This window comes from Archocentrus centrarchus, chromosome 4 (assembly GCF_007364275.1).
Source record: "Archocentrus centrarchus isolate MPI-CPG fArcCen1 chromosome 4, fArcCen1, whole genome shotgun sequence".
NCBI classification, from domain to species: Eukaryota; Metazoa; Chordata; class Actinopteri; order Cichliformes; family Cichlidae; genus Archocentrus; species Archocentrus centrarchus.
The window spans coordinates 12,544,055-12,560,682 of NC_044349.1; the positions used below are offsets into that span (position 1 = coordinate 12,544,055).

The 16,628-nt window shown below is 40.8% G+C and overlaps 1 protein-coding gene across 1 annotated transcript in view; it reads right to left on the minus strand.

Annotated features, from left to right (window-relative positions):
• Nucleotides 1-16,628, minus strand: part of nek7 (NIMA-related kinase 7) — a 66,802-nt gene that overhangs the window by 26,415 nt on the left and 23,759 nt on the right. Inside the window, exons 2-5 of the mRNA XM_030727822.1 lie at nt 16,060-16,132; nt 4,836-4,976; nt 4,040-4,102; nt 291-401 (exon numbers count right to left, since the gene is read on the minus strand). Of these exons, the coding sequence (XP_030583682.1) occupies nt 291-401; nt 4,040-4,102; nt 4,836-4,976; nt 16,060-16,104 (360 nt within the window). The 5' untranslated portion in view covers nt 16,105-16,132. The remainder of the gene's footprint in view (nt 1-290; nt 402-4,039; nt 4,103-4,835; nt 4,977-16,059; nt 16,133-16,628) is intronic.

A 16,628-nucleotide genomic window follows, 5' to 3' on the forward strand; every position in this document is an offset into this window, starting at 1 on the left:
AAAGGGTTTAACACATTGTATGAAAGAACCCTTAACTACATAAACCACTAATCATCACAAGACCTAGTGTGATGCTTGTTGTGTTTGTTGACTTGAGTCTTCAGAGTGGCTGGCACCATAATTCCCTTGTGAGAAAATAAAACTACAGGACTTGCTTTGTCTCAAAGACCACACTCCATATTTTCACTTTTGAGCCTGTGTCCTTAACGGCTCTTGGACTAACCATTCAATACAGCTGACATCCACAAATCAGCTGTTCTTTCTGCTGTCTTTGCGAGTGAGTTTCTTACCTTGATCATACAAGAGAGGTCGCCAGCATCTGCTAGCTCCAGTACTATGTTCAGCTCATTGTCCTCAATAAAAGATGCATGGTACTTTATCACATTGGGGTGGTTCAATTGCTGACAGAGGAAATAGAAAAAAAAAGAGAGAGACATGCCATTCAGAAAGCATAAAAAGCAAAAATAAGAAATGTTGGTGACACTTGTCACATTAATAACCTAGATGGTCGTAGCTTCTTGCAAACTTATTACACCATTTATTTGAAAACAACCTTATCATAAAAAACAGGTCTGTCAAGTGTTATTCACTGAAGTTTGACCACCAATTAAAACAAGACTGTTTAAACCAAACATGGAATTCACATTTGATACATGTGGACCTAATGAGAAGGTTTAGTCCCCAAGTGTGACAAAGCTGGGTGACATGTCACAACAACCCCCTGTCTCTGATGACAACAACTCATGTGTGAGACACACACACACACACACACACACACACACACACGACTGACAGGCTGACATAGCTGGCAGTCAGAAAAACAAGCATCCCAGGCTCTTCTGCAGCTGAGATTCCTTCCTGTTGGTTGGTCAATAAGGCAGGAACAGCATTCCTTGTAGTAAACAAAAAGTTTCAATCCATCCAGAGCAAGAAGAGAAAGGGGGAGAGAGAGAGAGGAGCAGTGAAGAGGAACAAGAAAATGACACAGTGACACAGACAAGCAAAGGGGATGATGGAGACAGGGCAAGGTGAAGAGGTAGGAAAAGAGAACAAAGGTGAGGAAGGAAGAAAGAACAGGAGAGCGATACGGTAAGCCGAGTTAGAGAAAAGGGGGAGGGAAAGGGGAGCGATGGTGGTATGTGAAGAGTCAGAGCCGTGATGTGAGCAGACGGAGTGGTGTGACATGCGTCCTCCGCTCTGCTTTCTCTGCTGTGATTAAAGAAATGTTCATGCTCTGGATGATGCTGAGAAGAGGGGAAGGGAGAGCACAGTACAGTACACTACGCTATACTCTCCACTCCATCTCTGCATCCTTCCACATTCCCCTCTCTCATTTGTTCTCCCTTTCCCTTCCTCATGTCTCCATCTTTCCTTCTCCCTCCCTTGTCCCCTCTTGCCAGATGTATTTTTGGCTCAGAGTGGCAGTTCTGCACGGCTCCACATTGTAGCACAGCCAAGGAGTGATGACAAGCCCCCCCCACACCCCCTGCCTGCTGCAACTCACTCCTCTTCCACAACTTCAACCCCAGGCGAAGGATACAGATATGTTCACATGCAGATGTTTATGTAAATGATGGATGGGACCTTACTGCAATACAACAGTCATTCATTGGGAAATATCACATAGAGTCTCGCATGATTATGTAATTACACATGCTGGCTGAGACCCACCGGTGTGTGTAATTACTTAATCATGCAAGACTCGATGTGATATATTTGTTGAGCTGGTGATGTGTTTCAAAGGAGAACAAGACACTGACTAATGTAACGTGATGGTACAAAATTAAAGATGCTAGCAAATTAAGTCACAGTGTAATTATAAATGAAATTACATGCCAAAAGGAAAGCAGCTGGTAGAGATGACAATGGTTGGGGGAAAAAAATTCAGTTAGATTTTAGCTTAGGTCTGCTATGGAAGATAAAGGGAAAAAAAAACATCTACTGGCCCTAATATATTTTTCAAGTCAATGAATGGGGGGGAGAATCTGTAAACAATCAACTTTGGCTTGTTCGTCTATTAGAAGAAAAATGGATTAAACATAAATAATGAAAAATATTTTAAATATATTTAATATTTAGAGTATTTAAAATATATTGCTCATGAAGAGACCTAGAGATAAAACCAAATTTAAAGTGTGTGTTAGGTTTAAGTAACCCTAGCTGCTGCCAGTTCTCTCTTTTGTCAGCACAACACTGGTATAATCTGATACTAGACCCAGACCTGCACACGCACACACATAAAACACACATTTTTAAACAAATAGATATCAAACAAAACACGGAGAAGAAAACAGACATCAAAAAGGCCTTTCACTGCTGATTAGGGAAGACCGCTAATCACAACGCAATCCATGATAGTAACCATAAGTGAGCGGAATATGTGGCTGTGAGATCTCAAGAAAGGAGAAATGAGCAGAACAGCAGAGAGTTGGCTATTTCTACAACCAACATTCCTATCAGCAAAGATTTACAGAAAAGGACAGAAGGAGAAGTGAGATTCTCAAGTTGAAGTCATCATGCCACAGCAAGAAATAACAGATGAATGAGCAGACACAAACACAGACAGACAAACAAACAAATAGGCATACTGTGGAAAGGTCTGAACAGAATATGTCTGTGGGTGTGTGCGTGCGTGTGTATGTGTGTGTGCCTGCGTGCAGGCGTGATCATGGGCGACTGTGCGTCACTCCAGTCGACCCATGCCAGTGCGCCTCTCATTATTCTGATTTGGCTCTGTGTCCTGTTGGCCTGTCTAGTGGAGGATAAGGGAGAAAGACTCTCTCTCTCTCACACACACACTCAGTCATTTATTATCAGGCTGGCTGGGCAGCCTAGGACCAGGCACAGCTTCCATGTTTACTAAGAATCAGCTTGTAGGATGAAAAGAAAAGAAGAAAATAGGTGAGGAAAAGGTAGCGGAGGAAAAAGAGAAGGGATGGATGGAAAAACATAGCCAAAAAGGTATAGACAAAAATCGATGGGAGAAAAACATTCTATATATTCAGAGACAATAAAAGAAAAGAAATGGAAGGAAATGTAGGTGCAATGTAGATGCATAAAGGAAATAAAAAAACACAGTCAACAGGGTCAGTGTGACATTTAAACTTTGTCCTGATCTCATTTAGGAGGTCAGAACTACAGATCAGGAAAACCCTGCTGTCTTCTGCCATCTAGTCAACATCTAGGTGTAATCTGCTACTCAGATTACAGCTCTCGACCGGGTTTCGACTGCATCAGAGTATCGTTGTCTTTGATTGACCCAAAAAGCTCCAGGAGCTCCAACGAAGTCTCTGAGTGGCACAAACTAATTGGTTGGGTTTCCTTGTTCTCTCTAATGTGTACATCTGAGCGTACATATGTGCACAAACTGCCTGCAGTGCACATGCGTGCGTGAAGAAAAGCTGCATATATGGCTGCCAGAGTTGCGTGAATACACACACACTCACACACAAAGAGAACTCTGACACACATCTAGAATCTTTTAGACAGGCAAAGATATTGGAGCTGTCATTAGTTTGTTCATTAGTACTTGAGAGCAGCCTGGCTGTCAAATGTTAAACATAGTTTAATAAACAAAAACTTCAATGGAAAAGAAACAAAAAAAAAAAAAAAAAAAAAAAAGACGCAAAATTAAGGAAAGGGAGGAGACACATGAGAGAGGCTGCTACATTTCCATGCTGATGCACTGTTACCTGGTTTTAAACATTACAAAAAGAATTTTAAAAAACAAAAAAAACCAATAGTTTTGGCATTAAAAAAGAGCCAATGTGTGCCTGGGGGGATTCAACACTAGGCAATACACACACTGTTCTGTCACACACACACACATACTTATTCACATTCTCACTTGTGTGCACAAATATTCCAACACCCCTCTGCATTTGTAACAATCCAAGGAAATGCACGCACACACAGCACACAAATCCATGCCGTCTGGTGCAGATCAATTGTTTTCCTGTGGTAGAAGGTCTCAGCTGAGGCACCTTAAGAGAACAGAGCACAGCGCATGGCGCCGTCTCCCTCTCCTCTGGTTCTTTACCTTAAGGAGATCTATCTCTTTGATGCAATCTTGCCGAGCTTTGGCATCCATCAAGTCGAATATCTATCAAGAGATCAAAAGGGGAGAGAGGTGGGGGGGGAGGGAGAGAGGACAGAGAGCAGTGTTATGACATATTCAAAAAATGTAAGATGGAGAGATGTGGAAAACTAAAGGAAAAAAAAACACTAAACAGAGAACATGGTTACTGTTATCTAGAGGGTGGCGCTGGAGTGTCTACAGGTGTTTCATATCTGAGTAACAAGCCCATATCCCTTGTGTGCAGCGTATCTGAGGTGTGTGTATGTGTGTACATGCTCAATCAGAGCAACATGTCCTCTTATCAATGTGTACGAGTGTATAAGTCAGTGAATACCGCATATACTTGTCAGTGCAGATTCACAAAAAGAAGTGCAGAGTCATGCTGTGAAGTTACAAAGTCATATTGCACTTCATGTACAAATTATTTATACATGTGTTTCAGTTTGTTAAACATGGTGACCGCTCTGGTGGCATTACCACAGTCACAATTACATTTTCTTTCATTTTTCCTCCATAGTGACAAGTCTAATTTACCAAGATTTTTTCAAGTGTCACCAAGTTGTGTTTGTATAGCAACAGCATTTATATGTGTTACTTTCTACTACTGGAAATGCTCTGTATACAGGTCAGGTGAATTTTAAGTAACAAAATACCCACTGGTTAGAGTATATTTGCATTGGCCGTGTGACAGATTTAACTTGGGCTAAATATGTTGACTGCACACGGTGATGAAAGTGCTACTTTTATACAGCCTCACCTTAACTTTCTTCAGAGCCACTGGTGTGTTGTCCAACAGATACCTTGCTCGATACACCTCACTGAACTGGCCACGTCCAATCTTCTTCTCAATCTGGAAGTTAGCCAATAAATTATGGCCCATATCCGGCTGCAATGGTTTCTGAAAGAAAAGGAAAAAATACAACTATTAACATTTAGGTATACATATAATCACAAAACACGTGTTCAGTCTCTCTTTCTCTGTATGAAAGAATAACAAATAAAAATTATTTATTTGCAGTAACCACTTATTTGTCATTTAAGTGAAATCCACTCCGCATCACTGAAGGACAAAAAAACATGAGGAAGTGTGAAAGGTCTTTAGGAATGTCCATCCCAGTGCCATACTGAAGACTGTAGATTTACTGCCTGTTATTTACACAGGTATGCACAACACATCTAGAGATTTGGAACGTTAACTGATTTGTTTAATCGATTCAAATTTTTGCAGGTAGCCAAACAGTACCATGTAGTGCCTGGTAGTATATACCAGTTTTAACCTAGTAACAACAGTATTTAATTGCAATTACATCTTACAACTTCTAGAGAAGCTAATATAGTGAATTCCCCATTGCATGGTGCTGTTCTGTACTTAAAACAGCACCAGAGCAAAGGTGAAACAACTATTTTCCTACGGGGATGGATAAAACAGCTTATTTAAATAAATGCAGCTTTCTTATTATTCAATCTAAGTTTTTTTCACCTCACAGGCATCCAGAAAATCCTCTTCCTTCATCTGTCAAGTCACATCACTGATAGTCTGGCACTAGGCCACAGAATAAAGTACTCCACACCTCTCCTCACCACATGACATGATTGTACCTACTGAGCCACTCACCTTCCACAATTAAAAACACTCAAAAATAAACCAGAATGAGCCCCTTGGATATAATGTGTGAATAATACACAGAGCATGCTGTGTGACCTTTCTAGCCTTTTGGTAAACTTGTAAAAGGTGTCAGCATGAGCAAACACAAGGTGACAGATATCAGAATGCCACATGTCACCAGCGCTTCTGCCAGCACCGCTGTGGGAGCAGCTCAGGGGCAAGTGACTTAGGATAGAGGGAAGGAAGATGAAAAGGTGGAGAGTAAAAGAAAATTATCTCCTCAGCACTAAAACATGCAGGAAGGGCGTGTCATCACAGTTGTTCGCTTCACATCATAATAAAGTTACAAAGATTTTATAATGAGCAAAAAAAAAATATATACATGATACAGCTGACTCACTAATGAAAAAAAAAATGCAACTAATTTCAAAGGTCAAAAAATGATAACATTTCTGAAAACAACCAAAGCAAGATATAATATGAATCAGATGCAATTGGGACCAGCAAAAATCAACAACTTAACTGGTATACAGTTCTGTCAGCATCATCAATCACTACACACGCATGACATTTAAGACAGCAAAAGTGCATGTTTTTAATGTTTACAATACTGAAGCCGAGTGATGTCCACACTCAGTTTTATTCTATGTACACTTAACAAAAAACCCCCAAAACAAACAAAAACTGTCTAGCAAAGATTAAACTCATAACTGCATATTTACAAAGACATACGTTCAGACAATGCAGGGAAGCACAACATCAAATAGGATTGTTAACACTAGGTTAGAAGATTTATGGGGGTGGGGGAGTGGTGGGGGTTTGGGGCACCAATTTAAGCATTTCATTGTTTTTCAGAGTTGACAGCCAAAGGAAGAGGCGTGAGCCAATCAGATGCCCTGCCCAATTAACACCGCTGAGGTGTGTGCATTTTTCAGCATGACACCGCCGTCATCCCAAGCTGTCTGGGAGTCACAGACATCGGGCATGATGCATTGTTCCACAATCCACAACACACTGCTCAACACTACCTGAGCTCTAAAAGGGGGATATAAGAATTTACTAATATATAACACAAAAATTCTGATATATTGCTCCATTGAAAGCTTTACAATGAAATGAAATTTTATTGAGAGTTAGCAAAAGTCTACACCTATACCTAAACCCTAAGATCTCCAAGGTGCATCACACTTAAAGTGCAGCCATATTGGGCAATGATTTTTCATAATGTGACAGAAGCATTGATGCAAAGTTGCAGAGGGATGGACAGTTTGAGGTGTATAAATTCAGAGAGAGACAGAGAGAGCAACAAGGAGAAAGGGGGAGAGAGAGAGCAAAAGATGGAGCTGAGAGGACAAGAGGGCATTGCTTTCATTCGCTGCGTGGTAGCTTGACAAATGTTAGCATGAGCCTCTAAAGCGCTGTGACAACCGCCTGCTGAGAGCACAGTCTTGCTAATGTGTCCTGGCATGCCAGCCTCGTAATCACACATTTACATATGCAATGACCTACATTTGCATGTCAGATCACACACTGTCCAGCATGATTAACAGTGGGCACCTCCCCGTGTGGAGTCGCCCTGGGTGGCAGCAGAGGCCATGCGAGGGCGGAAGAGAGGGCTGGAGGGAGGGCGGCTTTTCTGGCAGCCAAGGGGCCGGGCTGCCAGGCAGGATTATGTCAGCCAGTGGCCCCAACATTAGACACTTCATTAGAGCTAATCTGTTTAGCAGTGGGCAGTGTATGTAAACTTCACAGGCCATTTGCGGCACCTCTTCGCCCCCTGGCCTGGCCTTCAAAGGGCAGCCAGGCCAGAGCTGACTGACAGGCCGTCTCATCTGCCGCACATGGGTGTCACACAATCAGGAGCTCCCAGCTGAAAGACAGGGCCCCAGCAACACACACACACACACACAGACATATATATACACACGCGTTTCTATAAAGGAAGTCACAGAGGAATGACCCTGAGTGAAGCAGAGGTCACAGTCTGGCCAAAACGGGGAGACGATTTTGGAAGGATCTAAACTTGACTGTTCGTGTCATGGTCAAGTATCATGAGCTCAAACACATTATATATAAAATATCTTATATATAATTTAAAAAAAATATATTTTATTATAATATATATATATATATATATATATATATATATATATATATATATATATATATATATATATATATATTCCTGTGTATTGCAAGCCCAGTAGTCTGATCAGGTCTAAGCACTTTTTTTTTTTAATTTATTTTTTTTTTAAATACAAAAGTTCCAACAATTAAGTTAATATATGTACCACATTAAACTATTGCCCCCCTTAACGTTTTTACATATATAAATACAGCTTGGGAAGAAAAAAAAAGAACATTTTAAAAAGAAATAAAGATCAAGGTAAATGTTATGAGTTAATGTTTTACCTGTTATCTGTGGCACTGCTATACAGTGGAAGTGGGAAATAAACTTATTAGTGTCCCAGTCTTACTGTTAACACAACAAGACCCATCGCCTATGGGGATCTCCTCCCACCATTAATGAAAATATAAAATACATTTAGAAGTCAGGGTAACACTACAGACCCATTTCATAATAGAAAACCCTTCAGCAGACACCTTATTACTTTCTGCAAAACTTTTTTGCCCTCATTTGGAGGCCTTGCCCTAAACTTCCATCCAAATACTTTTAGTCACCCCTGGATTAGTAAAGATCTAATACATATTCAACCAAAAATGTGTTTTCAATATTAACAGTACTTACTTAAGTTAAATCATAAATTAAATAAATTTTAAGCATGCTGTAAGAGATTAATATTCTGTGATTATCTTTATTTGTTTTGTCTTAACATTTCTACAAATATATTTTGGAACCACATTCTAGAACAGACAAAAAAATTTCCATAGTAAACAAAGTAAATACTGCACTCTTCACATCATATTATACTCATGTGTGTACAGAAATATTACTACATAATGCACCAATACTACATAATCTATAACCTCACTATAACATCACTATAACCATAAGGTAACTGTGTACAAAACATAATGCAATCATGCTGCTTACATTTGAGCAAAATTGCTGAGCAGTAGGTATGGCTTTAATATTGCTCAATGAGGAGTCATGGTCTGTACTATTTATGGCCTTGAGTCATCCCTGACTAACATGATAGAAAATGCTCAGCCAATCAGAAGCTGGCAACACAGGCTAATCAATAAGGTTGCAGCCAGGGCTGGACTGGGACAAAAAAATCGGCCCTGGCATTTTTAGCTTAGACCGGCCCGCAACTATGTCTTAGAAGCATTTGACACTGTTTTACTCTTATTCAGTGTGGGCATACCTTTTGCTAATAATACTTTTATACTTTTTTTTTTTTTAACTTACTTTAGTAATGCTTAAATTGCAAAGCTTTGACATATCATTTAGTTTTTTAAAATCTGTTATTTCACCTGCTTGAGGGCTTTTTAAAACATGTTTAACCAGCACAGAGGCTACAAATTCAAACTACTGTGCAGCCTTTCAACACACCTTTAACCTAAATATCTAAAATGCTATGATGCAGCCTAAAATGGACACTTGCTGCTCATCCAACACTTCTCGGCCTTGACCGTTTGCTATTTTATCAGATTAAGGTGCCGTGGCTGCCAGATTTGGGGAAGTATGCAAATGTAAATAAATATTGATATTAATCAATGGCCATTGCTCATTACACTGCTGCTGTCTTCACCTACAGCAGAGTCTGCCCAAGCCTTAAAGGGGACCTAAGCAATATTTGATTTGGGGCCCCCTTCATACCACTTCATTGTCCCCTGAACTTAATTGTTATTAATGCTGGAGGGTTAAAGTTGTTTTTTTTGTTTTGTTTTTTTTTAGGATATATTACAGTTTCAGCCTTTTCAATTCAATTTTTTCAATTTAATTACATTTTATTTATACAGTGCCAACTCACAACAAACAGACATCTCAAGGCACTTTATAGTGTAAGGTAAAGACCCCACAATAATTACAGAGAAAACCCATCGTTCATCCTAATCTTAAAAATAGAGAGGGTGTCTGTCTCCTGAATCCAAACTAGGAGCTGGTTCCACAGAAGAGGGGCCTGAAAGCTGAAGGCTCTGCCTCCCATTCTACTCTTAAGTATCCTAGGAACCACAAGTAAGCCCGCAGTCTGAGAGCAAAGTGCTCTATTGGGGTGATACGGTATTATGAGCCAATGAAAAGAAGCCAATATGGGAGAAATCTGCTCTCTCTTCCTAGTCCCTGTCAGTACTCTAGCTGCAGCATTTTGGATCAGCTGAAGGCTTTTCAGGGAGCTTTTAAGACAGCCTGATAATAATGAATTACAATAGTCCATCCTAGAAGTAACAGATGCATGAATCAGCTTTTTAGCATCAGTCTGAGACAGATTAGAAATTATTAGAGTATAGCCTACTGATTAAATTAGTGTTGTTACAAGTGTACAAATCTGGACAGTTAGAATAGTCTCTTCTTTCTTTTAGAAAATTGGCATTTGTAAAAAATTAAAACAAACCAAAAAAGTTTCATGACAAATGTGGGCGAGCTTGGGGGGCCCCTGGTGGTCAGGGGGCCCTATGCAGCCGCATATGTCGCCTATGCCTCTGGCCGGCTCTGCCTACAGCCTGCTGTTGCTGCAGCATTACTATTACAGAGGACGTGGAGGCTACAGCAGCGAACATGTCTGTGATCTTCACACATTTTGTAGCATCTACAGTGACACTCTTCAATTTCTTCGCACGTAAATTCTCCGCACACCCTTTCTGCTGCTTCGGTTTCTCCATATTGCCTCTCCTTTAACACGCGCTCAACACTGAAACTACTAGTGGGAGTAGTTTCAGTGTTCTGCACCATGCAGAGAAAGGGTGGGGCCGCTTTCATCCTATATCCTGATTGGTTCTGTCCACTGTCTATATTGAAGATGGGCCAATGGGCCGCCCCCTCTAAATTGTGGGCCGGTCTCTTAGAAAAAAAAAAGGGGAAGAAAAAAAAAATCCAACGGCATCGGCCCTTGAGGACTGTCGGGCCACCGGGCAAATGCCCGGTACGCCGATTGCCAGTCCAGCCCTGGTTGCAGCCTAGAACTGATGTTACTATAAACAGATGGGCTCTTTACCTAGAAACATCCCTGTTTCTCACTATCTAGCTACTGCCAGCTGTTCAGTGACCTATGTCAGTTGCTAGATATGGGGAATTCCCACTTTCTCTATTTCAATCAATAATGGTGAAGTATGTATAACCAATCACACAGCACAATATGATCACAATTGGGCTAAGTCAATCAGGCATGAGAAAGAAGCTCCATATCATTAGCATATATTTATATAGTATTAGCAGCCTGAAATCCTCCATGTTGTTTGTGCTCCACTTCAGGACAGCACTGTAAATGGGGGGAAAGTTGGTGACGTAATCCACTTCCTCTGTTCAGTGATGGTTGTTCACAGAGGACATAAATGACTTTCTTGAAAGAGTGCCCTTTCTCCTTCAGATTCAGATCTACAGCTGAGTCTTGTCCTGTCGGGGTGGCTCTTCCATGTTGTGTCATTCGTTTGCGAAGAGGCTGTTTGGTTTCTCCAATGTAAAGATCCGAGCACTCTTCACTGCACTGGACAGAACACTACGTTGCTTATCTTGTGTTTGGGAGTTTTATCCCCTGAGCCTTTCAGATGAGAGGTGAAATGTCTCCAAGAAACAAAGCTTTTTTTTCAAGCTCCAGAAACTTTTTTAAACTTTGGGGGGTTTTTTTGTTTGTTTTTTTATTTATTTTGTTTTTGTTTTGGGGTTTGTTTGTTTTTTGGGGGGTTTTTGGAGGGTGGAGGGGTAAACCTTTATTAGACAGTTATAGTGAAGAAGAGACAAAAGATGGGAGAAGACACACAGCAAAGGGCCTCAGGGCTATCACCTTTTTTTTCCAACTGCAGATTATGTCCCCAGAATTAAACTATATCTGTTAAACTAATATCGGTTTTATCTAGTAAGATAAAGTTCTCAGTCTGTTCCTCTAACTTCAGTCATTTCTTTGCTGCAAAATGGGATTGTAAGAGACAGACTGACCACTCCTGTCCAAACCTGCCCCAAATATGCCATGCACCTTACAAACTGTACTGTTCGTATTACATTACAGTCCACCTTAACCGAATCCAAACATCTGAGGGCTACTCCACTATTAAAGGTATTTTGAATGTTAGCAGTCGCCAGTCGTCTGTGAGATAATGAGCTGTTATAGTCACATATGAATCCACAGCCTGTGAAATGAACATGTTGCAAGTTAATGCAACCCTTTCTGCTGTACTCCAAGTTTCTTCCACGTTACACTTCACTTCTCTCTAGAGACTGGGTACAACCATGTCCCAAAAAATGTTATTGTGTCAACTGGGTTCCAGTGCCTTGAGCATGTAACAGAAGCTCTCATTTTCCATATCGTCACATGGACGTGGTTCTGCGCTGAAAGAGCAGGTGATTGATTGTATATAATCAACACTACAACACAGACATGTCCAGACAAGCAAGGGCACAGGCGCACACACGCACACTCATTTGTGTGTGTGAGGCAGTTACACTGATCCATCACAGTCATCAGCAAATGAGAGAAAACAGGAAGAGGCCTGTTGTTCATGTTGGATTGATTTTTAAAATCAGAGCACAATGTGACCGTATCTGTGACATTTATCACATCTCCTTAGCATTTCTTTCCCCAGGTATTTTTGCCTGTGAAAAATTCCACTGTGTGGGGAGGGGATGGTGAAGTGCACAGGAGAGACAGGTGAGATATTTTACAAAGAGAAAAACTAACTGGACAAAATAGCAGAACTGCAGATTTAAGTTAAAAATAAAAAAGCCAGTAAATGTCATGACTTAACGTTATAGCTGTTCAGCTGATATCTAGATACTTTTTTACTTTGTGCACATTTGGACTACACAAAGAGTGGAGAGGCTACTATCTCCCAGGCTCCTCTGTCACGTGGGTGATGCCATCGGTCATCAGCGATACCACGGGAAGGGGGGGGGGGGGGGGGGGGGGGGGCACGATGAATCAAACCCACTGTGCAGTGGTCTTGGAATTAACAAAAGATAAAAATTAAATAATACTTTCAAATAGGGTCTTCAGTGGGTAACAGAAGTGTTAGCCCAGTGAATGTTAACACCATGATGCTCTAACACAGTGACTTTAACTGCTACAGTATTACTTCTATTTTCAAGTTGGGACACAGCAAAGTATTTAACTTCATCATTGTCACATGGGTCCACTGTGCATCCAATTTAACCATACAGGCTAATACAGGAAATACAGACAAGTCCATGCTATTGCACGTTGTCTGTATTTCACATTTAAATAATTGAAACAAAGCTTTGTGAAATTTTACATTTTGACACAAAGATGTTCATTACAGTAAATGTACACTGGCTCCAAATATTGGCTTTTGGGGTCTTTGATTGCTAATTATCAGCAGTGCTGCTCCCAGGAAGGGAAAAAAAAAAAAAAAAAAATCATACTGGTCAACACCTGCTCACATCATTCCAGGTTGTGATGGGGACAAGCTGCGAGTCATGAAGATTAAGTGGCAGTTGTGCAAGGCATTATGGGTAATGTTGGTGAGGGACAGCATGTCGTGGGTACAAAGGTGACACACAACCACCATGAGCTAGCAGGGGGATTGAAAAAGAGAGAGAAAAGTAGAGCGAGAGACAGACAGGGAGCAGACAGACAGCTCATTGGAGGAGGTGTGATATGGGCTGCCCAATAATGACACCATTGCCAAACACAACTGACAAGACACATGGAGAGTGGAAGAGGGAATGCGGAAGACAGGATAAAGATAGGGTGGGGGGGGTGGGGGGGCATGCAGCAGAAAAGAGAGGGGTGATGTGACAGCCCAGCAGTGCCAACGGCTGCCACAGAAAGGCCAGTGGCAGCAGAGAGGTGATGTCTCGCATAGAGAGAGACTGAAAGGCACGTAGAGACTGAGGAAAAGAAACTCAGGGCACATGCATACGAAGAAGCCTAAAGCTGAAAGTTCATCACTCCATTTTGGCACACTTTCTACAGTGAACAGCCTTTTAGACAGCAGAGGCTTTCAAAAATAGACTCCAGAGTTAATAATCTATGGTTGCACATTTTATTTTTGTTGTGGATATGGAGACTTACCAGTTAACCCAAGAAAAATCAAAGGAAAAATGGAAGAAAGAAAGAGAGGAAATGACCTGTAACACAGATCCCCATGGAAAACCAAAGACAAGTTCACAATTATATAGCAAGGACCACCAATAACCCCAGCAAACTACCAAAAACTGTTCATCTTGTTACCACAGTATTTATGACCAGCAATGAACCTCTATTTTTGGCTCATTGCTGTGCACCAAAAAATAAAAACTGCATATAATAAAATAACTAAATTATGAATTTAGCTCTACAGATGTTTAATCCAACACTCCACGAATATACCGCCTGTCTCACCACTGACCAGATGTTGGATAAAGAAGAAATATGGTCTCAAGAGATCTTGACCAAAACAATATCAAACTTTGGTGTAGACAGATGTCACTTTCACATGAAAACAGTGTTTACAAAATGTGTTGAATTAGCTTGGATGTAGTCCAAAGCAGACAGAGACGGATATAAGGAAAGACAGCCAGGCATACCAGAAGAGGCAGATACAGCAACTAGCAGCCCTGCAGGGAGGGGGGGCAACTCCCACTCTCACCAGTCACCAGCCCCCTTGAGAAGGCGCCATACAATATTCATCCTCAGCCAGTCAGCCAGTGAGCCAAGCAGGCAGTCAAACCGGCAGGATTCACCCCAAAGGTGCTTCTTCTCCTTCTCCTCTCAATCGACTCCACCACCACACCACCTTGTCTCAGCGCTTACAGACAGATCTGTGTCTGTCAAACTCTGCAGTGACGATCAAACTCCTGGGGGATCGGTAGGGAGTGGGGGTGGGGGGGTCCTCACTAACCCTCCCACTCACTCAAGAGCAAATGCACCATTAAAAATGCACATCTTACCAGCTCATCTCGTTTAACTAATGCATATGCATCATACCTCCGGGACCAAGAGAAATTATACTGCAAGTGATACAGAATATCCTTCATCACATATACAATTCAGATTTCTCCAGGAGGAGGCTGGTGTTTTTTTCCCTTGCTGCAGAGTAGACTGAACCTTAGGAAAAGTGTGAAACGGATACAGGACTTGTTGAAAGACACCCATCTGGATGCTGGTTAGGCAGTCATCTACATAATCTGACTCCATCTCCCTCTCCACCTTCCATTGAATGTGGAATCGGTTCAAACATGTTCTGTAAGACTGGAAAAAAATGATGCAATATAGAAAGTTCACTGAGCTCCAAAGTACCTAAGCAAAAGAGGTGAGCCTAGAATTAACACTGATGTAAACTGCTAGAAATAGAGTGAACAACACAGAGAGAGATCATTAAGACTGAACAACACAATCAACTGCTGGGAGATCAGCTAGAAATCTACTGTATGTGTGTCTATGCGTGGGGGGAGTACTGCCTAAGTCAAATTAATTATTAGAGCTTTTATCTGACTTTCTCCTGTGTGCAACCCAATTATCCTTAATTTTGCAATTACAAATCTTAGAATAATCAACCCCCTTGGCAATTCCAGTGTTAATGTTGCCGTGCCCTTGCATACACATGAAAAAAAAAACAACAAATATAGGTCTATTTTTAGTGTTTCTTCTTCCAAAAAAAAAAAAGATCCACATTTACTCTGGGGCATATGGATGATCTTCTTTGTTTAAAGTCTATTCAATACTTATGGAGGCAAAAACATCCTTCTGTAAAGAAATCAATGTGCCTGAAGTTGGAAGACAATATTAAAATCCAACAATGGCCTGATCTGCGCAGAGCAAACTTGAGTTGTATCGAACCAAAAGAGGCTTGCAAGGAGGCCAGGCCCCGGCAGCCTCCAGATCTCTGATCAATAGAAACAACTCAACATTCATCCTCTGTCTATCTTACACACAAGCTACAGTGGTCTGAATGAAGATTAGACTGAAAGATATAGCTTGATTGATGTGGAGAAAAGAGAGCAGCATGGAATATTTACATTGCAAAACAGGAATAGAGTGGGATACCGATCTTCCAAATAATGGATGAATGAATTCAACATAATTAACTTTAGTTCCTCCTTTTCAATTTCTAATCAACCAAAATTACATTTAACAATAATCACTCACTATAATGATGAGGCAGGTGTGGACCATGGAACGTGCAGGCCAACCTTTCTAATTACAATTTAATAAAGTAATTAACATTTTTTTCCATTATCTCAGTTCACAGGTTATCCTACTTGAAAACCTTAGTCAATTTGACTTATGTTCATGTGTGTATCTGTGTGTAGGGTTACCTGGGGTTGAAACACTGGCCCGGTTGCTTGCGTGTCCATATCCATGGTGTTAGGAGCTTGATCCCGTACACCTCTGGGAATCACAAAACAAACAAAACCGGAGTTCTGGTTAGACGGCTTAACGCTGATCAGACAAACACAAACCGCCCCCCACATTCATAACCTTTACATATTTCTTAATTCCTATTGTAATATCTGTAGGTAGTTAGCATATATTCACATTGTGTGTATTTATATTAATATTAATACACAGATTTATGTGGTACTACAAATACCATATATTCTGTTTCTGTACCACTGTCTTTTTTTTTTTTTTTTTGTACAACTGTTTCTGCTCATTTGTGCACAAACGTGGCAATAAACATAATTCAGATTCTATCATTTCCTTTCAAAAGCACAATTAAATTCTATGCAAATATGGACAAATATTCAGTGCTGTCCAGCACCAAAGTAACAAGTGACCGTTGCTACCAGTGTTGAATTTCAGCAGAGCTGGAACCTAGGTCATGTCTTTGAATATGATACTCTTTGTCTGGGTCTCTCTCAGGTTGCACCATGGCCGAGCTGCA